General features: G+C 43.3%; 1 protein-coding gene across 4 annotated transcripts; it reads right to left on the bottom strand.

Annotated features, from left to right (window-relative positions):
* Window positions 1-445: 445 nt before the first annotated feature.
* bcl6 (B cell CLL/lymphoma 6) lies at window positions 446-13,448 on the bottom strand. Of its 4 annotated transcripts, none has more exons than XM_020702639.2 (10): window positions 12,903-13,448; window positions 6,934-7,029; window positions 4,154-4,325; window positions 3,847-4,068; window positions 2,802-3,758; window positions 2,483-2,658; window positions 2,220-2,399; window positions 2,019-2,149; window positions 1,781-1,918; window positions 446-1,703 (listed from the first exon to the last, which is right to left on the bottom strand). In XM_020702639.2, the coding sequence occupies exons 1-10, from the start codon at window positions 12,928-12,930 to the stop codon at window positions 1,560-1,562; spliced, it is 2,244 nt and encodes a 747-aa protein (XP_020558298.1). In that variant the 5' UTR covers window positions 12,931-13,448; the 3' UTR covers window positions 446-1,559. The 4 variants fall into 4 exon arrangements, with proteins under 4 accessions (XP_020558298.1, XP_011472697.1, XP_023810246.1 ...); XM_011474395.3 differs by having other exon boundaries at window positions 2,232-2,399; window positions 12,903-13,438; XM_023954478.1 differs by lacking the exons at window positions 6,934-7,029; window positions 12,903-13,448 and adding an exon at window positions 5,668-5,781.
* Between the last annotated feature and the right edge of the window lie 9,542 nt (window positions 13,449-22,990).

The raw sequence follows: 22,990 nt of genomic DNA on the forward strand, positions 1-22,990 counted from the left end.
CATCATTCAAATGTAACTTCTTTTGTTTTTTCTACAGCAGAGTTCTTCGCTCTGGTGTCATTTTAGTGGATTTGTTGATGGATTTATAAAAAGATGACATGGAGAACATTTCCCATCAGTGTCCAACATTTGTCCCCAAATCCACCTCAGGAAAATGAAACAAGGCAACAAATTTAATTAGGGAACCTGCACCCATGAAATGTTTGACCTACCACCCCGATTAAACAGTAACTGACTTAAGGTTGTTTTTTAACCCCATGTTGTTGTCGGAGCACTGCCTGCACTTTGCTGCCTTTGGATTGAAGCTAAAAGTTAACCCCGTCTGTTGAGAGAAAAAATCTCCCCATCTTTTTTTTTGTTTGCCTTTAACCCGTGGTTCATGTCTAGCGGGGAAGAGGGAGCGTTACTCCACATTTATGCTTGTAAAAAGTGTCCTCGCCATCAATGACAAGCAGGTTTTCCAGTTTAATACATAGAAATCCAGTACCTTTATTTTACATTCATACATCTAGAACGTACAATAATTTTAATGCAGCTTACAAAAAAACAAATCCAAAAGTCAAGTCCTGAAGATTTACACTGATGGGAGTTGCATGTTTTAAGGTTACTGACAAGCATTTAGAAATATTTACACACGCGCGCTCTCTTCTGCACAGAGTTGGAGGACGAGTGGCGTCCTTCAGTCGTACCTTAACAGAGCTGGGCTGAATGGGGAGGAATTCAGTCACCATAGAGAAAGGCACATCGAATACACAGTGTATCTACAAACAAAAACCCAAAACATCGACACGACGTTACTGCAGGATCTACAACGAAGAGCAAAAACTGTAAACGTCCACTTAAGAAAAAAACAAGTAAACCAAAAGTCACATTTATACAAATACGTCCAAAAACAAAAAACCAACAAAAGGTTTTCTTGGTCATTACAAAGCAGTACCTTGAAATGCAAATTCAACACTTGGATTGGCTCTGCCAGCAGAGAGCAATCCCACACACAGAACAACACGATATGTCACAATATTTACCCAGTTGCCCACTTCATGACAACAGGAGGGAGACCCTCATCGGATAGCAACAGTCTATGCTTAGTATCAGATCCACTATCAAGCTTCTCTGCACTGGTGCACAGGAAGCGGCCCGTCTGTACATCTGCATAAAAACACGTATCCACAACTTTACACAGCCGCAGAGCCCGTTATCTTAAAATATATGTACCACCCGTCAATCAAAATGTTCAATACTTTCAGAAAAGTAAGTTCTCTGATATAAAATACTGTATTTTTCAAAAAACAGGTTTACATTCCATCCTTCTCGACAAAATAAAGCTTTATCTGCATCCCTTCAAAGCTTAAAAACGCCCCCACATAGAGCTCTATATTTATATCTATATAGAAACAATAAAGTGACTAAGATGCCACGAGTGGCTCTACGTTCACATGTAGTGGAAACCCGTTTAGAGTGGCATACGCAGCCAAATTTATTGTCTAATGAACACAGTGCGGTGCTACAATTTTGGATGATTGTACAGGTTGGAATCCATATAAGTCCGGATTGCTTTCTCAGCACGCCTTGCTCAGGTCGGTGGGCACGTCGGCCGTGGACATGCGGTACTGGATCTTGGTGTTGGTGATGGCGCCGTGCTTCTGCCGCAGGTGCAGGCGGAGCTGGCTCTTGTGGCGGAAGTGCAAGTTGCATTTTTCACACTGAGGGAGTAAAGCGGAGGATTACTTTACAGTCGGGATCTGCAGAATTCTTGGAATTTAAGGTTCTGGACACCTACATGGTAGGGCTTCTCCCCGGTGTGTATGCGCAGGTGGCTCTTCAGCGTCTGCAGGTGACGGAACCGCGTTCCACAGATCTCACAGGGATATGGCTTCTCGCCCGTGTGGATCAACACATGGGCACGAAGGTGAGCAACCTGAAGCATTGAAAAAAAAAAGAAGAATTAGAAGAGATTTACAGATGAGCAGGAAGAAAAAATGACGAGTATTTCTAAAAGGTATACGAGTTTTTAGTACCTGCACAAAACGAGCTCCACACGTCTCACATTTGTATGGCTTCTCTCCTGAGTGAATGCGGGTGTGAGTCTTGAGGTTTGCTGGTCGGTTAAACTGAGCACCACAGATATTACAGCGGTACGGCTTCTCTCCTGGAAACACGGACAGAGTTCAGCGACAATCCCACACAGAAGGTGTCAGATTTGCAGGCATGCTTTTCACCTTTAGTTTTACCTGTGTGGACGGTCTTGTGGCTGGCCAGGTTGCCTTTGTATCTGAACGCGGCCTGACAGCGGTCGCACTTGTATGGCTTGTCGCTGTGTACTTGGAGCATGTGCTGTTTCAGCGCTTCGTCCTCCGCAAACTTGGAGTCACATTCGTTACAGAAGAACGTACCGTTTTCTGCCCGAAGAGAAATCAAAGGCAAAGTTAAGCGCTTGAAGTGTCTGGACCATTTGAGCGGAGAAGGCGAAGCACAAACGCACCACAGCTGGAGTCCGAGTATTCGGAGTGGAGCTCCGACATGTCTTCTGACAGGCGGGTCCTGGAGGCGTGGGGACAGACCTCCGAGTGCTGAGGCGACTGGGAGCCGCAGGTGGAGCAGCTGAGGCGGTTCAGGTAGTGTGGAGGATCTGCTCCCCTCACCGAACCCTCGAGTGAACTGCAGACAAAAGGTTTCATCTGTAATTATTTTTCATACCAGATGAGTTTCTTTCCTAAAAGTGCCTGAAATGGTCGTGAAATTAGAGCGACGGTAAGTTTGAAATGCTTTTTTCAGATATGTATATGTGAAAGCAGCCTCACCCGTTGATGATGTTGTTGAGGCGGCTGGCCTGCGGCGTTGGCAGGTCCTCGCTGTGGCCGCTGCTTTTGCTCCTGCTTTGAGGGTCGAGGTTCTCCGAGTCGCTGGGGTGGTGGTACGGTTGCAGGCCCAGACGCTGGGGTGAGTGAAGCCCTGGATCCCTCAGTCCCACCTCGCTCTCCCTGGCACTTTGGTTCAGCACTATGAACTTGTACTTCTTCCAGTTGCGAGCTTTGGGGTCGGGCGTGCCCTGTGGGGGTTGCACCCCGCCGGCGTGGGAGAGACCAGCGTTCTTGCTGCTGCTGGACTCAGTCGGGGAGTTGGGCTGGCAGTCTGATTTGAGGGGGCTCTGCGGGCTGCTTACCAGACTCTTGCGTCCAGCGGAGGAGATGCCCAGGGGGTAGTGCTGATGGAGGAGGTCTTCATCAGCCCGGGGAGCGTGCTCTTTGCCCGAGTCTTTCTGGTGCTCGAGGTTCAGCACTGGGAAAGCGCGCTTCCTGGAGCTGAGCCCCACTGAGTGGGCCACACCCTCGTGGCTCTCCTTCCTGATGTCATCGTCTCTCCCTATCTCCCTGGAAGCGTAGGTGGTGGAGTGAATGATGCTGGTGCCAAAAGCCCTGGAGTAATCTGCCCTGATGCTGCTGGTGCTGTCGTGCGGAGAACAGTTCTTGTGGTGGATGCCAGCCTTCGAGAGGTCAGCAAAAGTGTTTTTGGTATCCGTCAGCTTGCAGAGGGGGAAGGGGAATCCTGGCATGGGAAACTGCCCGTAGAGATGGTAGTTAGTGGGGGTGCTGACCCCGCCAAACATGTTTGCGCCGTAGGGTCGTCCGTCCCTGAAGGGGGCCATGCGGCCGTGCAAGCTGTCAACGACGTCGTGGGGCCGGTAGGCATGGACATCCTGAGGTAAAACCAAGGGACTGATCAGGAACTCGTCTCTCGGCAGCTTGGCAGCTGGATCACTGTGAAGGGAATGAGAGCGTCATCAACACACTCATGCTGATAATCATGGATTTATGCAGAATTCTGCCAGAGCGCGGGTAAACCGACCTAGATTTGATAAATCTGTGGCAGGTGTCCACAACATGGTCCATCTGTAAGTAGATGGCTGTATTCATGATAGCCATGATCAGGCTCTCCTTCAACGTGAGCCGGGACGTGTACATGAACTCCAGCAGGATGGCAAAGCCCTCCGGGTCCACCTTTGGGTCCAGACTGATGGCATTAAGGTTGCACTTGTGGGAGTCTGTAAAGATGGTGTAAAACAGCCCACTGCAACCCACAAAGAAGACAACACGTTAGACCTTTAGCATCGGCCTCTCAGACATGGCAGTGTTTCAGCCCGAACGCCACGTACCTGCAAGCCATGAGAACAGTCTTGTGTGCGCGAAACTGCTGTCTGTTCACCAGGATGGTGACATCTGTGAGAATGTCTCTGCTGCGCAGACGATTCAGGTTGAGCAGAACATCACTTGCATGGCGCGTGAACTGTATGCAGCTGTCAGCTGCGCAAGCCATTTTGTCAAGTTCTGCAAAAGTGGAAGAGAAAAGGTTATTTCTGAATAAATTACGTGTTCTTTTTTTTTTAACCTGCAATGTTCTGTGAGAAAATACTTCTCTGATTCTGGTAAAGATGGCAGACAAGAAAGTCACCAGAAGGAGGCGCCATTTATTAAACAACCAACACGAGACATTTAAGTTTGGAATCATTTCTGCTCTTCACCTTTCCTAAAGTTTTCATGCGTGAAAGTATTTCATATGTTTACTTTATTTTTTTTTTAAGTGAACGGATTTAGTAGAAACTGATAAAAATTAACTGTGGTAAAACGAATCACTTTTTTAAAGGGTAAAAGTAATTAGAATACAGATATTTTAATTTAACGTTGCACGTGAGTTTTTTTTTAATGAAATTAATATGATGCATTTGTATCATATTTACAGGAAAATCAAAAAATAAATGAAATGATATAATAAAAACAACTTTCAGGTTTGATCTTTAACATCATGTCCTTGGAAAAGCAGCCTTCAAAATAAGCGCTAAAGTTTGTGCGTCTCCGCGCAAACGCGCGCGCCGCCGCATTTCTGGGTCACTTCTGCTCCACACAAGAGGCAAAAACTGAAACTCGCTTCACCCCAGGGGCAAAACTGACTTTAACACACGCGGGAGGATTTATGACGAGTATTTTTAACTCAATGTCAAGACTGAAGTCTATAAGCGGCCACGTCCGAGAATAGAAGCATGACACCCAAAACTGACTGCTGGTAAATAATGAGAAAAACAAGCAGCCCCAAACTTTTTTTCTACCACTTTCACTAAGTGTTTGGCGGCGGTCCACACAGCTCTGTCTGTGGCTTTAGTTTATTTTGGACTTTGTGTCGCTAGAAATGCGGCTCAACCGAAACTGCTTGAGAGAAGGAAAAACACGCACAGCCCTCAGCAGAAATGTTTCCGCAACAGAGTTACGGTAACAGAGGGGTCGGCGCAGCTGCTTTGGCGCTCCGGTCCGCGCGGCTTTGATGCCACGCTGTCCGCCGTCAAACCGAGCCTGAACTGAGAGTTGAACAGCGCCAAGTGAGCTTTCACACCCAAGCATCGTGACACGGCTCGGGGAGCGCAGGTGTCCCGCCCCGCCGTGTCGGCCAGCCCGGACCGCGCCGCGCCGCTCGCTCGCTCGTTCTGTCAGCGCGCGGCGCTCGGGCTGTCACCGCGTCAGCCTCCCCGGAGTTTCCGGCTGTTTGCCCACTGACAGCCCCGGCTTCCCCCCCGCGCCTCAACCCGCACACGGACAAACGTAGAAAACATTAACAGCACATCAGTAGATACACGTTCGCGGCAATATAAAGAGAAAAAAAGGAATTTTAAAAAATCACCTGGTAGCGCTTTCCTAGAAACTTCTTGCATCACCACTTCTAAGAACCCCAGTTCTAAGAATCAGTCGAGCACAATTCTCGGAATTTGAGCCCGAGACCGTACCACTTTCCCGGCGTGGGGGGGAGACGCTCAGACCCCATTTGGCAAAATCAAAACACTTTGAAACGTGTTTAATTTACCGAACGTCGAGAAGCGAGATTATAACGATGTACACAGAAAATAAGTAATCGCTTACATGCCTATAAAACACTGTTATAATCGCAAAAATGACCAGGAAAAACGGTATGTGAAGGAAAATCCCCCCGCGCTTTTGGTTGAATCCGCAGCCAGAGGACGTCACCGGCTCCTTAGACCCAGCCCCCTAAATTCTCAGAACTAATTTATATTTCATGACTTCATGAACGAGCCGCTGCCCTCCGCGCGTTTACATACAGACCCAACACGAACAGTTCAAAGAGCGAGTCTGGTCTGGGTTAGGTCCGAGCGGACAGGGACAGCTCCATTCTCATTTATACCCAACTCTAGCCACGCGTTCCTGCAAGGTACGACGGAGACGGCTGCGCTTTACCGCCGCGGGGCTTTTTTTTTAAGTGGAAAAAACGAAATGGGTATTTCGTTTATAATTTTGAGGGCCGATCGGGGCTGGATCATGGTTAGGTTTAGATCGGTTGTGCTGCAGAGGAAGCTGTTGCTGCTCAAACAAAGCTTCAGATTGACTGGAGATGAACTTTTATTATACCGTTATTATTGAGGATGATGATGATGTACTTCATCCTGACTTGGTGGCAGTGACTGTGCATGTGCGTCCGCGCGTTTTGCAACCCATGCTTGTAAACGAGTTAATTTTTAGAATGCAACTAAACCGGTTCAAATAGTAAAAAAGATTTCAAGGTCAGGTCTTTGTTTCAGGTGTGTGAAACTTTTCCTCACCTGTGTCTGTTTTGCTTAAACAGAGCTTCAAACGCAGATAAAAGGGATAGATCATTGAAAAGGAAATGTTTCTGATTTTACCCTAATTCATGTTTATGTTGCAGAATTGAGCAAGAATAAATTGAATTTTATTTTTTTATCCTCTGCCTTTTTACTTTTTCTAACACGATAATGGAAATATTTCGTTCTCTTTCCAGAGAGTGGCTGTTATAAAAAAAGCATCTTGCCTCCGTATCTGACTTCTGATTCTTGACTGAGGAACCCAAAGGCAGCTGTTTTTGTTCCCTTCTTTTTCTTTTGTTTTGCATGTCTATCTGCTGTCAGTAGTGACTCACCCTGGAAGCCCTGTTTGTGGTGATTCCAGGCCAGAGACTCCCCATCTTTCCTCATGCTGCTCACTCCTCCTTGGCACAGAAGCAGCATTTGCTGAGCTGCAGAACAAAAAAAAAAATGCAATGAGATGTGCTGGGATGCGTTTAAAACTTACAGTGCATTAATAGAGTTTGAAAACTTCCCCTCCGCTCTGAGCGTTTCATTAAATATTAAAAATGTATATTTTGTTTTATCATAGGTTAATATTAAACTGGTGACTGATGCACTCTGATATCTAAAATTGTATATGTTGTTTTTCAGCTGTTCATGAAATTTAGGCAAAATTCTTTCAAGCGCATTTATAGCCCTGAATTAACTCTAGGATATGCAGGAAGATTTCAATGTATGCATCTTATTTCTGCAGGATGTGAGCCCAAAACTTCCCTTTTATTTATTTTTTTCCCCCCTCTTTGCTTAACTGTGACATTTCCCCGTGGATTGCCTGGGCATCCGCCCATCTAGATCCGGCATCTCACTTAAAAAAACAAAACAAAACAAAAAAAAAACACTTCAGGTGTTCAAAAACCGCTGGAGAGCGAGAGCTGGGGGAGGAAGGGGGTCCTCCAAAATAATTAAGACAAACTCTTTACTGCAATCTCCGATTCAGCAGCGCCAAATAAAGACTGAGCAGCGAACAAAGAGCATTGTCAACTTTATTTCAATCCACTCGGGGGATGTTTAAGACGCTCCGGCGCAGTTATGCATAATGCACGGCCATAAAGCATCCAGGAGTTGGGAGAGAGATGTGTAATTTACCAGGACCTCATGCTGCGCCCAGCTATAGAGACGGGGAGATCATTACTGCGAATCCTTGGCAAAGTTTTAATTCCACCAATTCTTGCAAAAAAATAAAAATAATGATTGACCCACTTACAAAGGGCAAGGGATCAATAATACCCCTTCAAAGAAAACTGATCAGAGATCCGTTACCAGACAAGGAGCAGATCCGCTGACCTGCAGCCAAGAGTCACACACTGACAACAGCATCACACAACGGGTCACAGAGCAGAAATGCCCACTGACAAAAGCCCCAGGCCCGGAGGTTGCCTCACTCCTTTTTTTTTTTTTTTTTAGAAACTGCACACTTTTGTCTCGTTTCACAGCAAATTTCTGCCAACTTCAGTGTTCATTGTCAGCAAAGATGTGAGTGTGGAGTTTTTGTTCTGAGCGGCATGATGCAACCCCTCTGTAACACCAAACAGATAATGCTGTTAGCTACAGAACTCTTTTTAGTTCCTTTCTTTAAAGGAATTTTCTTTTTGTATTGTTAAGTTTCACTTTTCTCCCCCCTAACTCCACTCACTCCCCCCGCCGCCCTTTTCCCTCTCTCTGCTTCTCTCCATCAGGTTCAATTCTGCAGCGTGTCGGAACGAGAGATTTGTTCTCTACATCTTATTGCGCGCATTTAGACGTTTTCCTTGATCATCTATTAGGAGGGATCACTGAAGGCGCACAGAGAGACGGCATCATTTAAAAAAAAAACAAGAGGTGCATTCAATAAAGGTAACTTCAAAGATCTGCACAGCGCAGCAAGGCGTTTTCTTTAGAAGCTTGCCTCCTGCCTTTTTTAATTAACAGACGGAGAAGTCTTAATCTGACACGGAAAGGCGGCTGCGTCTGCCCTGGCGCAGCTCCTCGTGCAAAAGCCGGCTTTTGTGCCTTGACAAAGTTGGATCCTGACAGGAAGATTACCAGCACCCTCAAATGATAAAAGCTGGCTCCAGGTTCAGCTTTCCTTGATCAGATTTTCATTTTTGGGATCTGCATGTTTTTGCAAATTTTTGAGGGAGTTTTGGACCTACTTCCAGTTCGTGTGATCAGTATCACATCTGGATGAAAAGAACATTACTGAAAGATGGTTTTGGGCTTCAGGTATGCAGAACTGAAGGAACTTATAGACCCACTCCAATAAAAATTGTGTTTTGGAGTACGTATATAAAGAAAATAAAAATTTCATTTCTGAGTGTTTCTTTATCCAAATGGAGGTGATTTAGGAGCAAACAAGTTACGCTGTCTCTAGGAGGGACATGGTGCTACAGCTGGAGGGCCACAAGTTTCCTGCTCCGCCCCATTCTAATGGATCTACTTTTAGGCTAATAGATCCATCTAGGTCGTTGTTTTCCTGGTCAAACTCAAAACTGTACGGCTAGATAGATCTGACGAAGCTCGCCATTTTTGTTGCACCAGTAAGGTTAGGTCGGAGTTGTGAGGGGCTGCAAGCTAGCAAGAGAGAGTATAAACAAGGGGATGATGGGAAATGAGGGTAGGTTTACTCTGCGCCAACAGTCCCGCCCACAATTCTAATAAACTCCTGCTGCTCTGCAGAAACTATGTCATAGAAAAAGACACAGATTTGTTGACTTTGGCTAAAAATAGCATCATAATAATCAAAAGACCATTGGGAACGTTTTCAATATGGATCATTGGAACGGGACTTTAAAAAGTTCCTCCTTGACAAATCTTGTCAGAGGTGATTTTATGAGTAGAGTATTCCTTTTTTTGGGGGGGGGGGGGGGACTAAACACTGATGGTATGAAACTTATTTTCAACGGCTTGAACATCATTTCTGCATCTGTGATGACCCCTGAAGGGTTTTGCCGAAAAGTGAACAACAATTACATAGAAGTAGCTCGGGAGTTACTTTTACTCCAGACTCACTTATGCTCAGCCTGGAGAAGAGGCTGAAGTCCAAATTAAACCTGTTGGTCGCCGTGTTTTTAGTGAACTCGGATGATCTTTTGGTGAGCGATGCTGCTGCATCCTCTGAAGTTCTCCTCTCTGCTGCAGTAGATATTTTGTTGCACACACTTCATTTTTTCACTTGCAACTTTCAACCTAACATGCAACTCAGATTGCACAGATCTTTTTTTCTTGCTCTATCAAAGTGTTTTGATTTTTGCTTTTCATTTTGGGTCCATAATTGCTTATTTGTGTTGCATTTTGTGAACCTTTTGTCTGATCTGGGAACAAACTACTTTCCGTTTTTGGGATTACTGAAGGGATCTCTATTAAAAAAAAAGAGGGGGGGGGGGGCTACAATAAACAATTGTTGTTATTTGTGGATTTTACATTGAAACTTCCTGGCAAGTGTGGCAGTTGGATTCCAACCGTCAACCTGACAAAGAAGGAGCTTCCTTTTAGAACATGTCACCAATGCATGAACCAACATGGCTTCTGTCTTTAAATCATATAAGCTTTAAAAAAAAAAATTAAGTTCTGTCTTGAATGAGCCCACTGGTTACTTTTTACTTGACATCACAGAAAGCTCAACTTTTTTGAGGCGTTACATCTTAATTAAAGACGGAGAAAAGGGAAGCAGGGAGCCTCATGCCTGTACTTGTTCTAGACCCGGAAAAACCTGTGTGTGCCCACTTAGTGGGCTGGAAGTCTAACGTAGGAAGGCAGCCTGCGGAGTCTACCTCCGTGGAATTTTTGACATATTTTGCAGCAGCACATGACAGCTGAGCAGTCTGCTGGATGATGGCTGGGTTACTTGAAACTTTCCAGTATGTCCAGAGGTGCTCCTTCCGTGTTTTCCCACCCAAATCCTTCAGGTGTGAGAGGAGGAGTTTGGAGAACTTCCTTTCCTCAACAAGGAAGCGTGAACTCTGATGAGAACCAGGTGCCTGCTTCAAGCCCGCTCAGCTCCTAATGTCAAAACATTTACCAGCTATTGCCAAAGTGGATCTGGATAAGCCATCTGCGTGAAGAACATATTACATGTTTTCCTTTGTGGCAAAAACAAAGCTCAAAAAGATCCACTCAGGGATAATAGTTCACTCGTGAACTGAGCAGGCAGATTGTTTGAAATGTATCCGTGTTTAGACAACAGAGGTAACATTTTGCAGGATGTGGTGGAAACTTCCACTGTCAGTAAAAGCTGCAGAACTGGTTTGTATTCCGTGTTGTGCATTCAGAGAACATTCTGCTCCACGGCGAACATGACGTTTGCATGTAAAACTGAAGGGAAAAGCAGAAGCTGCCGGGGTCATCACACTTTTCACCAAACACGGCTCAACTCTCTGCAGTTATTTCATTTCTGGGGTGTCCCGTTGGCCACCCCCACCACCACTAACCCTTTGACTGTTGCTGGCTATTTTTTCTCTATTCCCATTTTTGGTTCATCTTTGATCTGAACCATATCTAATTCTGTTGCACTGCTCCGGCTGTCGGGTCAGAGTAGTTGTCTGTGTCTAATGCCAGCGACTGATACTAGTGTACGGGCTGGCTGAACAGGAAACTCACACACCCAGCTCCAGGCCACGCTTCACCAAAGCGGCACATCTTCCAGCTCAGCAGTCTGTCTCTGCCGCTTCCACATTAGATTTGGAAAAAATAAATAAATCCTAAAATATGAATGCAATCCTGGGTGGAGCGCTAGTAAAACTAAAGCGGAACACATCTTCATTTTTAATTACCTCACATTCACGCAGGATCATCCAGCGCTTCCTTTCACAGTCAGGTTTTACGCCATTCCTTTTCCATCAAGATTTCAAACATTTCCGCTCTCCAGTGGCGTTTAGGTGTATTTCCATGTCAGCCTTTTTAAAGGTTTCCTCCAGCCAAAGCAATAAACGGATTAAAACCCAACATGGCAACATGGGATTGGCGAGGATGAAAGCAATGCAACTATTCCCCAGATGGGGAAAAAAGAGGAAAAATCTGTGTGCCACCATGGATTTTACAAAGGCAAGCAGCTGAATTGTATTTAAATAAAATATCGATAATGTACTTAATGCATCCAGAAAATGACAAACACAAATACTTGTTTTAAAAGTATATGTTTTCAATTGCATCTGTTTTAGGTAACATTTAGTCAGACACGTCTATATGGTAGAAAGTCACACAAACATTAAACACTTGTGTTCCTAAACTATTTGAACTAACAGGGAACACATCAACATAGAGCCATCGGGCCTCAGTTAACCTGCATTTTTTTAATGCCTCTGGCCTCACTGTGTTTTCATTAAAAGCATCTCTGCACCAAGGAAAGGGCTTGCAGAAGTTGTGCCGGCACCTGAGCTCAACACCTTCACACAGTTTGATCTGCGCCTCATCTTGCGACGCTTTGAAATATGTTTTGTTCTGCACGGGTCAGACCACAAGCAATTCCTCCGAAAAACGGCGCACGCAAGTTTTTCTGTGCTGACAATGAAGTTCAAACTGAAAATGAAAAAACTGTTTTTGGGTTGTTTTTTTTTGGAAGCTGTCTCAGAAGGGAAGAAGACTTTCATCTAAAACACTCACCTCTGTTTGACATGTCCTTGCAGAGCGAAGCTGGCAGGAAAATCAAAAGGGAATCAAAAAGTTCTGTCAAATTGCTCACCTCGCGGCTAATCCTTAAATCGTCTTTACATGCTTTTACATACTGCAGATAAAACCTAAGGTCATTGTTTAGTGGAGTCAATACTCCCATTTGCCTATCAGATGTCGGTTGTTTTATCACACTTGTGCCTACAGTTCATCCTTTATGGTTAGTTTGCATCTCGTAAAGACAGGCAGCGATTTGATTAAACCTCAGAGATTATAGGACCAATATAAAAGTTATATGGAAATATGCAGGTTATCAATGCAGGTGTGAGTAAACCAGTGTCTGTGGCCTTTGGATGAAGTTCAGCTTTCGTCCAGTAACTGTTCCTGTTTTATGTGGAGCTCTTCAGATATTAGCTGGAAGTTTGCCTCATGTCAGAAGGAAAGTTGTATGCGCTTACAGATCTCAGGAAAAAAATGCGTTGTGAGGATTGTGACTTAAAGAAGTCAAAATCAACATCCTTTCCTGTATTTCCTTCCTCTTTTTTTTTTGTGCAAAAATTTGAACGATGAGTTGTAAGACTGCAAAGGAATGCAAAACATGTCGTGCACTTCAGTTTGATGGAATTTGTCTTCAACTTTATTTTCCTCACTTCTAAATAACAAAACAAAGAGGTCTCACCTTTTTTCTGTTGAAAAGAGTGAGGCATGATGGGATCTGGTGGGATTCGTCCGGCGTCCAGTTCTGGAAGTGTTGGGACGTCTGGCGAAGAAACCCGAGCGGCAGAGGCTGGCCGATCTCCTGAGTGGCAGCTTCGCGGAGGTGAAGATGCTCCTCACTGTAGGAGCACAGCAGATCTGCGTCTGTGCTCCGGCGAAGCTTCCTGTCTGCCCTCCTTGAGCAGGATGGGAGAGGAAAGGCGGGCACAGCGTCTGGGATGAAGTGAGTCAAATTGACTGAGCACGCTTCACGTTAGAGAAACGGTCCACAGGGCATCTCTCTGGCTCTCTGAGCTGATAGGCCGCCTGCACTCTAGCGTTCATTGATTGTCGCACTCACAGTCGCTCCACTTTTCCACGAATGCTAAAACTGTGGGACAGGCTCAGTTTTGAAAGAAGAAGGAAAAAAAAAACAGGAGAGGGAGTGAGGGAGAGATTAAACAGCCTGTAAAATAATCCCAGTTCCTCTTTATAGAATTCATTTGAATGCAGAGGCTGAAATCACGTTAAGCCAGCGGAGCACAAACCAGTGCCTTTAACCTGGAGGAACTCTTGGAGCCCAGGCCATCTGTCAGATGGGTTTGTCATATACAGCTACAACACATTGTTTTATAAACAGAGCTTTTATACAACAAACATTTCAGTGTCCCAGAGCATTAATCTACCTAAGATTATCTCAATCCATGGAACTGGATATTGCTCTTTATGACTGGTGAGGTGGAGGGGGTGTTGTTACATCACCCCAGCTGTCACTTGAGCGTGGCCCGGCCAATGGGAAGATGAGTGATGTTGCTGCTGCAGAGAAAATTAGGGAGCAAAATCCTGACAACAAAAGAACGGCAGAGGGGAAAGGACCTGAAGTCAGCGTTGAGTTTGCAGAATGATTGTCGTGCAGCTGCAGGAAGTGCTAAAAACAATGCATTACTTTATGTTTTCATTGATGCAACCACATACAAATCTTGAGTCTTTTAATGCTCAATTATAATGGACACTTGACGTTGATTTCTAATGAGCACAGACAGTGAATAAACAGGGTGAGAAGCTCTGAAGCTTTGAGTGCTTCAGAGATTTGGCCGGCTTCAGCGGGCCTCCAGCATGCGGGGTCGCCGGTGAACACACCGGAGACAGGACTGCAGCTAAGAAAGCGCAGAGGCGGCGGGTGTCCGAGGGGGTCCCACGTGGAGTGTGTTCTTCGCGACTGCGGGATAATCCGCTGGATGAGTCGACTAATATTCAGCCAATCCTGCTAAAGCCAAATTAGTCCAACACATTTCCATCATATTCAGAGTAAAGCAGCCCCCAACAATCTGAGCCCTTGGGATCCTGACAGCAAATGACCGGTGAGCCTCGCAGATCCCTGTGATCCAGAGATAAACTCATGAAGGAGCTTAAACCTCTTAATGACACACAAAGGAAAGTCAACAACAGGTCACGCGGCCTTAGAGGAGAACTCGTCTTGTGGCAAACAGCGTGCGATCAGAGAACCTGCAGGAGGCCGAAACAATGAGGAGATTGACAGGGGTCAGGGGTTTCAATCACACGACCCACCACTGCCGCCCCCACTTTGTTTGGCTGTCTGAGGCTTATATGAGGATGGCTTCTGTAGAGCAGCACATGAGTGACCTTAATCATCAGAGGGATATTTGGGTTTTACTTGGCAGCGATGCGACGCATGCGGTCATCGTTTGACTGGCAGGCAGAAAAAAAATGAAAGTGTAATCCATATGATCCCGCTACAGAAGCAGTGTTGCCGTAAACCCCAAAGCCAAACAACATCAGGCACGTTTTTATGTTGGGAAAGATGTTGGATTATGCTGCCATCTGATATGAATGAACAAAAGAGGCGTTCAGATGCAAACGGGATTCGGATTTCCTGAAGTGCCTTTTTTTTCCCTTTTTGTTGCCTTTTTTTTATTTTAATAAAAACATAAAAATCCAGCCGTGTGTGGCAACGTTCCAGAACAGCAGAGGTTTTTTAAAAAGCATTGACTGCAGAAGAAAATCCTGCAGCAGAGAGTCAGAGCCTTTACCTGTCCCCTGTTTGGAAGATAACCTTTCAACTGGCGGCAATTATCACATCAGTAAGGGATGAAACACCTGCTTGTCATTCTTACTTACCTGCTATCACACATATCTGGAGCCCATCCACAGTACTAGCCTTTGCTGTGCCAAAGTGGAGCTCCCTGGTATTCATGGCTGCCGCTATCAACTCTAATAAAGGTCACGGGAGCCAAATCTGCAGCTTTGCATTAGCTGGCATTTATGCAGCAAAGTGAAGATCTATTTTGGGAGTGACCCTGGATCCCGGTAACAAATGATACTAAGTGAAAGCATCGAGGTTAATGTTGTGGGATTGACCTGCTTCAGTGAAGAGACTCTTCACAGAGGTGTGAGTGGGCCATGATCACACGAGGAAAGCCCAAAGAATCTCTTCTTCGGATCAACAGAATTACTGGAAGTTTGTCTGCCGAACAAAAATCAATAGAAAGATCAATTTCTTTTGACTTTAGTCTTCCTGATTGCCTTTAATGGTTTGTGATAGATGATCACTCACATGATCACAGAAGCACATTTTAGTTTATTTCAATGGGATTAGATCATAAATAGATAGACGAGGGATGTAAATAAATACAACATCTGTCTACATCTATCAACATTCATCATCAACATGCACATATCAACATCCTATAACATAACATAAGATCCGTTTAAAAACCCACTCCGATGAAATTTGTATTTTTCCATTCCATTATTTCTTTATTCAATTCACTGAATAAAGAAAGGAGCAGATGAGAAAAAAAGACGTTTTAAAAACAGCGTACTTGTGACGTAGAATATACAAAAGAGGGTCCATAAGCTCTCTGCTCCACTCCATTCTGATGCAACCACTTACATATAAATAGATCCATGTACGTCTTCGTTTTCCTAGTTTGAGTTGGAATCTGGATCAGAACTGTACAGCTGGATAGCTCTAATATTGCTTGCCATTTTTGTTGTTAGGTTGGGTTTGTGAGAGGCTGTAAGCTAGTGGGAGAGCGCATAATTAATATATGTGTGTTATATACAGCATGTGTGACAGGAAGGGGGGCTGAGATTGCTTCACACCAAGTCTTTTTCCAGCAAACTTTAGACGGGCCTGCACATGTTCTGGCTGTCGCAGGGGGACACGTCTGGCACTGCAGGGTTTGAGTCCCTGGTGTCTTAGCGTGTTACTGATGGTAGCCATTGTTCCTTTGATCCCAGCTCTCTGCAGGTCACTCACTAGGTCCCCCGTGTGGTTCTGGGATTTCTGCTCACCTGCAGATCCAGTCTCCCAGTTTGGTGCAGGTCAACAATTTGGTTTCTGGTCTCTTAAGACAGCTCTTTGGTCTTGGCCATAGTGGAGTTTGGAGTGTGACTGTCTGAGGTTGTGGACAGGTGTCTTTTCTATAGATCACCACTTCAAACAGGTGCCATTAATACAGGTAACGAGTGGAGGACAGAGGATCCTCCTACAAAAGAAGTTACAGGTCTGTGAGAGACAGAAATCCTGTTTCTTTGTGGAAGACCAAATACTTATTTTCCAGCATAATTTGGTAATACATTCTTTGAAAATCAGGCAATGTGATTTTCTGGATTTGTTTTTCTCATTTTGTCTCTCATAGTTGAGGTATACCTCTGATGGAAATTACAGGCCTCTCTTATCTTTTTAAGTGGGAGAACTTGCACAATTGGTGGCAGACTATTATTTGTTTCTTGTTCATGTTTTAAATATATTTTAATTTTAATTTTATTCCTTTTACATTATATTTGTAACTCCAGTGTTTTCCTCTGAGGGATCCTCCACATCGGTGACTGACCCTTCTCAGTGAACGGGGTCGCTGCAATGGGATCTCCCGGGTCTGACTCTCCTGATCGGACCTGGGGGGTCCTGTGGTAGTGTACTCCATGAACTTGGGTGGGGGGGTCACTGATGTGGACATGTCCCCAAAATATCTTTTTCCCACTTCAGGACAAAGCCAGGTCTCTACATTCCATCATTTTATCACTATTTTGTGTACACTATTATGGTGTGTGTATGTGTGTCTGTGTGTGTGTGGGGGGGTCTGCACTGTTTGTCTTGTCATCTTGTTTTTAAATTTTATTGTATTTTATGCACAGCACTTTGAGTGACATGTGTTGTTGTGAAAGTGCTATATAAATAAAGGTTGATTTGATTTGATTTGATTTGATTTGACTACATGATTTTTTTTGCCCCACTGTATTTGTCCTCCATCATGAGAAAAATGTTACAAGAAAAACCATCAAAAAGACAATTTATATTTAAAATAGGTCAAAAGTTTATCACAATGGGACTGTAACAATTTACAACTAAGGACACACTGACAAGGACTTTGCACATTCTCACCCTTCCTAAGTGTTTTTCAGCTTTGCTGTAATATTTACCAAATAAAATGCTGATGTCATGTTCTGTTCTTGCAAAGACAGGACATTTATAGAAACACTCATCTCTATGATCGGGTCTTTCTGTTTCCTCTTTAGAAATCGCGTGACGTTAAACATTTGTTGCAGGTGGAGTTCCACTGGCAGCACGTCCTCAAATGACAGGAATGTCTCTGTAACGTTCCATCACTCATGCCTGTCGCAGCACGTAAACCCGAAAACATCCACCGCTTTTAGATCCGAACATGTCGGTTGGCTCGTGGGTCTCTCCACCAACTGTTTCGCCTCCCAGAGCTGGTTGGGAGTTGCACTTTCTGTTTGGCATGTTCCAGCTTTGCAAGTCTCCTGTTTTCTATGCAGACTTAAGTACACGCTGTGAGCACACACTTCCGCACCTGACAGTCTTGATTCAAGTGGCACCTTTCCCAGTTAAAGACATATATTTTATTTCAGTAAGCATATTATAAAAGCTTTGGAAGCAATTACAATCGCAGCAAGCTGGAGACTTTAGAATGTTCTTTCTCTGCTAATCTTCTATTCTAGTTGGTTTCTGCTTTAACATTTCCTAACATCCTGCTGTGGCAGCTACTCAACACACACCGGAACGGCTTCAGCTCTCTAAATGCTCCCGCACCGCTGCTACAAGGAAAATACTGAAAAGGAGTCATGATGGTCAAAGGAGCAAATGCTTTGTGACTTCTTCTATTGTGAATTTCATCAGAACAATCCCTGAAGTATCTTTTATGAAAGAAAGGAATAAATCTGTACCACAGGTGAGTGCAGATGCAAATATTCACACTGAAAGAGGATTTTAACAACATATTTATTGCTTTTTTTTTAAATGTTATCAAGAAATTTTAATAGTGATGTATTATTTTACAATATTTTTCGTATAATCCAGATTGTCAGCCTGTTATGGTGATGTTTTTTTTTAAAACATTACAATATTTCCTTCTGTAGTGGCTAGATAGCCCAGTTGGCACATGGGAAATCAGAGTTCGACTCCCAGGAGACATCATGAGCTTCATCCAGTGTCGGACTTTGGACCAAAACCCTTCACGTTACTGCCCAACTATGCCACAAGGGGGGCCAAGTTTGGGTTCCCCTGTGCCTGTCCCCAGCCTGGATAAAATACAGGGTTATGTCAAGAGGGGTCTCTAGCAGAAAAATCCCTTAACCACTTCAATCAGAAAAAGCTGTGAAAGCTGATTTGCTGTGGCGACCTCTGAAGCTGAAAGGTGAACGCGTTTTAACTTCTGCAGAAGTACACAAAACTGTTTGGTTTACTCAGAAGACAAACTGTCAACATTTGGATCAATTACATTTCAGTGTCAGCATCTGCATGAAGCAATTGATTGCTCTTAGAACCAGCTGACTCTAACCAGTTAAGTAATTTCAGGATTAGTTTCTGAGAGTATTTGTTTTTACATTTTCTTGTAGCATTTTTCTGATGATGTAGGACAAACATAAAGAGCAGACGAAAGAAATGCTGTTTGAAAAGGTTGGGCAGGATGAATCTTATTCACCCTTTTCTGTTTTGTTACTGTAAGCTGAGACGCTTTTTATTTAGTTTTTTATGTTTGCTTTAATGCTTTTGTACAAGTTATGCTGTGGCTTCAGGTATTTGTTGTTCCCCACAGTCACACAAGTTTAAGTCTCCAGTTCTTCACAGCTGCTTCGGTTTCAGCCAACTGTCCTTTCCTGAATTTAACTTTATAGTTTTCAACATGTTTCATCTGTTGTGGGATTCAAACTGTTGTTTATCTAGTGTTTACTCACCGTCAAGGCTCTAAATTGTTGTACAGTGAGGGAACAAAATTGTTCTTAAAAGTCTTTCTAAAAAACATATATTTCAATTTTTAAAGTGGTTGGATCAAGTCACAAACATTTCCAAAGGAAAATCATGTCAAGAGTCAGTGATTGGTTGTCTGAAATGACTGCAAGTCATTCAAAGCTCTGTCAGTAAAAAGGTAGGCCAAGATTGTTGAAAGCTTTCAGAACAAACAGTTAAAATTTTAAACTGAAGTACAAGTGAGTGTGGGGTGACGTCTTCCCATCTGGATGTGCCAGTTAAAAGCCTTGATGCTGCAGCATTAGGAGCTGGCTGCAGGTGGTAAAGTGAACACTGAGCAACAACTGAGCTAAATACAGAGCATTACAGGAATCAGTCACTGCTTGTCACTCCTTAATTAAACAGGTTTGAGGTACAGGTCATTTTTTTTAACTATTTATTTTTGATGTTAATTGTAACGATTCGATTCATATCATAGCTTGTGGCTGTTGACATGATTAATAGTTTTACTTAATTTCAATTTGAACGATCCGATTCACTGACCTAAAATGGATCTAGAACATCTTTAGCCGAAACGTCAACCAGTGTGACTCAGAAATCAATTCCTGGTACTAAACAATGCAGCTGAAAATTTCCAGATTCCTTGTATTTCTTGCAAGATAATCAAGTCACATTTTAGTTTGATAAAGTTCAGTCCACTGTTGTTTTTCCACATCCGAATAATCCAAAAGGAACATTGATAGAACATTCTGGCACACTGTATGGTCACATGACTTTGCTAAATTCAAAGTGTTTCCACACATTGGACTGGAATGATGGACTGATCTGGTTTTTGCTGTCATCACACATGTGTTGTCCACGGTGATGCACTTGGTCGTTTTTACATTTAAGTAAAATAAACCAACTGTGCCTCAACCCAAATGATATTTTGCAATATTGTTTATAATCAATTTATTTCATTTTGAAACTATTCTATAATGGTATGATTTGATTGGACAAACCACCTGCCCCCAACAGATCAATCAGGCTGCATCACAGGAGTATAAATTGAACAAGTTAATTAATCGTTACACCCCTACTAATTGGATTTTCTGAGTTCCCCTTAAAAGTCTCCTGCATTTGGGTTTTTCACACCACAACTTCTGTCATAGACTGTTATGGGTATTTCTGACCTTGCTGCATATGGTGCACTTGTCCTGTCTCTGCTCTCTTTTGCCATTTTTCCATCATATGTATTCTTTGCATGTGGCAACATGCAGCATCATACACTTTGGTTTCAGGTGTATTTCGGTTACCTTTGAACTCAGCCTCAAAGGTTGTTGTAAGAAAGTGGCTCTAAACTCTGTATACCTCTTTCTGTGTTCTAACTCTGCTAAATTTAAGCTGTGGAGTTCCACAAGGGTCAATATTAGGTCCCACATAATTCATCCTTTGCATTAATGACATACGCTTGGTATCAAATACACTCAAATACTTTTTATATGCAGACGACACAAGTATAGTCTGTACAGGGGAGAGCCTCAGGGAAATTGTAAAAACAGTAAATACAGAATTAGGGAAACTAAAACAATGGTTTGACAAAAATAAACTGTCTCTCAGTTTAACAAAACTAAATTCATGATTTTCGGAAATCACCACATTTTTGCAGATTTAGAAATAAAAGTTGCCATTGATAACCATGTTCTGGAAAGAGTGTCTGAAATCAAGTTCCTTGGAGTAATTCTGGACGACAAAATAAACTGGAAACCACAAATAAAGCAGGTCAGAGCTAAAATTGCTAAAAGCATAGCAGTGTTGGGAAAAACACGCCATACTCTCACTCAGAAAGCACGTTTACTAATATATACATCCATAATACTACCATATTTACAGTACAGTGTAGAAGTTTGGGGAAATACTTATAAAACAAATATACAGTGTTTATATATCTTACCAAAAAAAACTGTTCAAATTGTTCATGGAGTGGACTATGGGTCACATACAAACACTCTATTTTTAAAGTCAGGTTTATTGAAACTATGTAGTGAAACTGAAAACAGCTCTCATCATGTACAAAGCCAGGTACAACTTACTTCCAATAAACTCACAGCAAATGTTCAAAGACAGAGACGGGAGTTACAATCTAAGAAAAAAACAGAATTTCAAAAAGCAGTGCATTCGAACAACAAAAAAGAAAAAGTGTTCATCAAATTGTGATGTGGATTTATGGAATGGATTGGATGAAAGTTTAAAACAAACCAAAAATTTACATGTATTCAAAAAAACCTACAAGAAGTCACTAATAGAACTGTATAAAGCCAGAAACGATTAATTAAACAAAAAATGTCACTTTAGCACAGTTGCCATGCAGAATTGTACTGTGAATGTTTTGAACCCATCTGTAAATAGCAATGCGCGTATCAAATACGCACATCATCAGGTTTTGTAAAAGGGGGTGGGAGCAGACAAGATTTCGCTTCAACCCCCTCCTTTTCAAGCACACTGTATTGTTTTATGTCTTTTAAAACACTGTGTTGATTTTTCATTTGTTTTGTGTTTGAAATAAAAAAATTAAACTAAAACTAAAAAAAAACTCCATCTAGTTTTTTAATGCATCACATTAGAATGATTAAACCAAGGAAATGGAAGTGATGTCTCATTTTTCCACCTTTCACTAAACCGGTGAAATGTATTCATCCATCCTTCTTTTAGTCCTGTGCAGGGTCACATCGGTTGCTGGCTGGAGTGAGTTTCAGCAACTTCAGGGCAGACGCAGGAAACACCCCGAACAATTTGAAGCAATTAAATAAAACGGTTAAAATATAAACAGACCCAGAGGAAATTTGAGTGGCTCTTTCTCATTTCTATTATCCAATATCCAAACCGTATCAAAACAGATGCTTTCACGAAACTATTCTCTGGCCTATCAGTGGTTTGGTGCTTGGTTTTGTTCCTGCCCAAGTTACCACCAGTGTAAAAACAGCATTGAGGGCTAAGTAAAGTAGGGCACAGTCCACAAGGCTTGAAGTACAAATGCCATAACACTGTGTGGAGCATATAGGACAGGGGTGCCCAAATCCAGGCCTCAAGGGACAGCCTCCTGCTAGTTTTCCAGAAATCCTGTATCATCTGCTGCTGATTATCTGGATCAGGTGTGTTTAGCCAATAAGGACCTTCAATGGCAGCTTGGTTGGAAACAGGCAGGATTTCGCCCGTCAAGGCCTGGATTTGGGCACCCCTGATGTAGGACAACATCTGACCTTCAGGTAAGCAGCTTTTCTTACCCAGAAATGTGTTGCACTTAGTAATCTCTATCTTTTTCTGGTTTATTTGTAACTTTTGTTTTTGGGCTTGTTTGTCTGTTTCCTGTTCCTACAAAAAAATAGTGGTTGGTGTACTGCTGGTGGGATTTCATGGCATCAAGTTAATGTCAAAAATCAGGTAAGTATATGTTGGCTTTAACATTAGAGCACAACAAGTTTGGAGTTAACGTTGGGAGTGGGGTCATCTGGACTCCACAAGATAGCACAAGGGATAGACAAGAGCTTTGTCATTAGGAAGGACCATCCAGGCATGCAGTTATACCACAAACAGTTGTGGTATAACAGTTACAAAAGCAGCAATTATGACCTAGTAATGTATTTGTATAGGATTATTAAATTATGAAATGTTGAAAGAAAATCAGCTGGCCCGGGGGGGCCGCTCTCCTGGTTGGGCTGGGGCGGCGCTCTCTTTCCCTCCGTGCTTCTCTGGCCTCTGGCTCTGGGGGCCTTGCGGCGGCCCTGCTGGCCCTGGCCTGGGTGGCGGGCTTGGTCGCCCGGGCGGCGGTTGTTCCCTGCCGGTTCCCGTGTGGCGTT

The sequence above is a fragment of the Oryzias latipes genome, chromosome 4 (assembly GCF_002234675.1).
Source record: "Oryzias latipes chromosome 4, ASM223467v1".
In the NCBI taxonomy this organism is placed as follows: domain Eukaryota; kingdom Metazoa; phylum Chordata; class Actinopteri; order Beloniformes; family Adrianichthyidae; genus Oryzias; species Oryzias latipes.

Bases quoted from the DNA above. Each gene is read 5' to 3' on its own strand.
- bcl6 (XM_020702639.2), bottom strand. From the start codon at position 12,930: ATGCCTCACTCTTTTCAACAGAAAAAAG. The intron at 4,326-6,933 runs GTGAGTCACTAC...CCACTTTTGCAG, and splicing joins CCACAAACAGGGCTTCCAGG to AACTTGACAAAATGGCTTGC. The intron at 4,069-4,153 runs GTACGTGGCGTT...TGTGGGTTGCAG, and splicing joins ACTGTTCTCATGGCTTGCAG to TGGGCTGTTTTACACCATCT.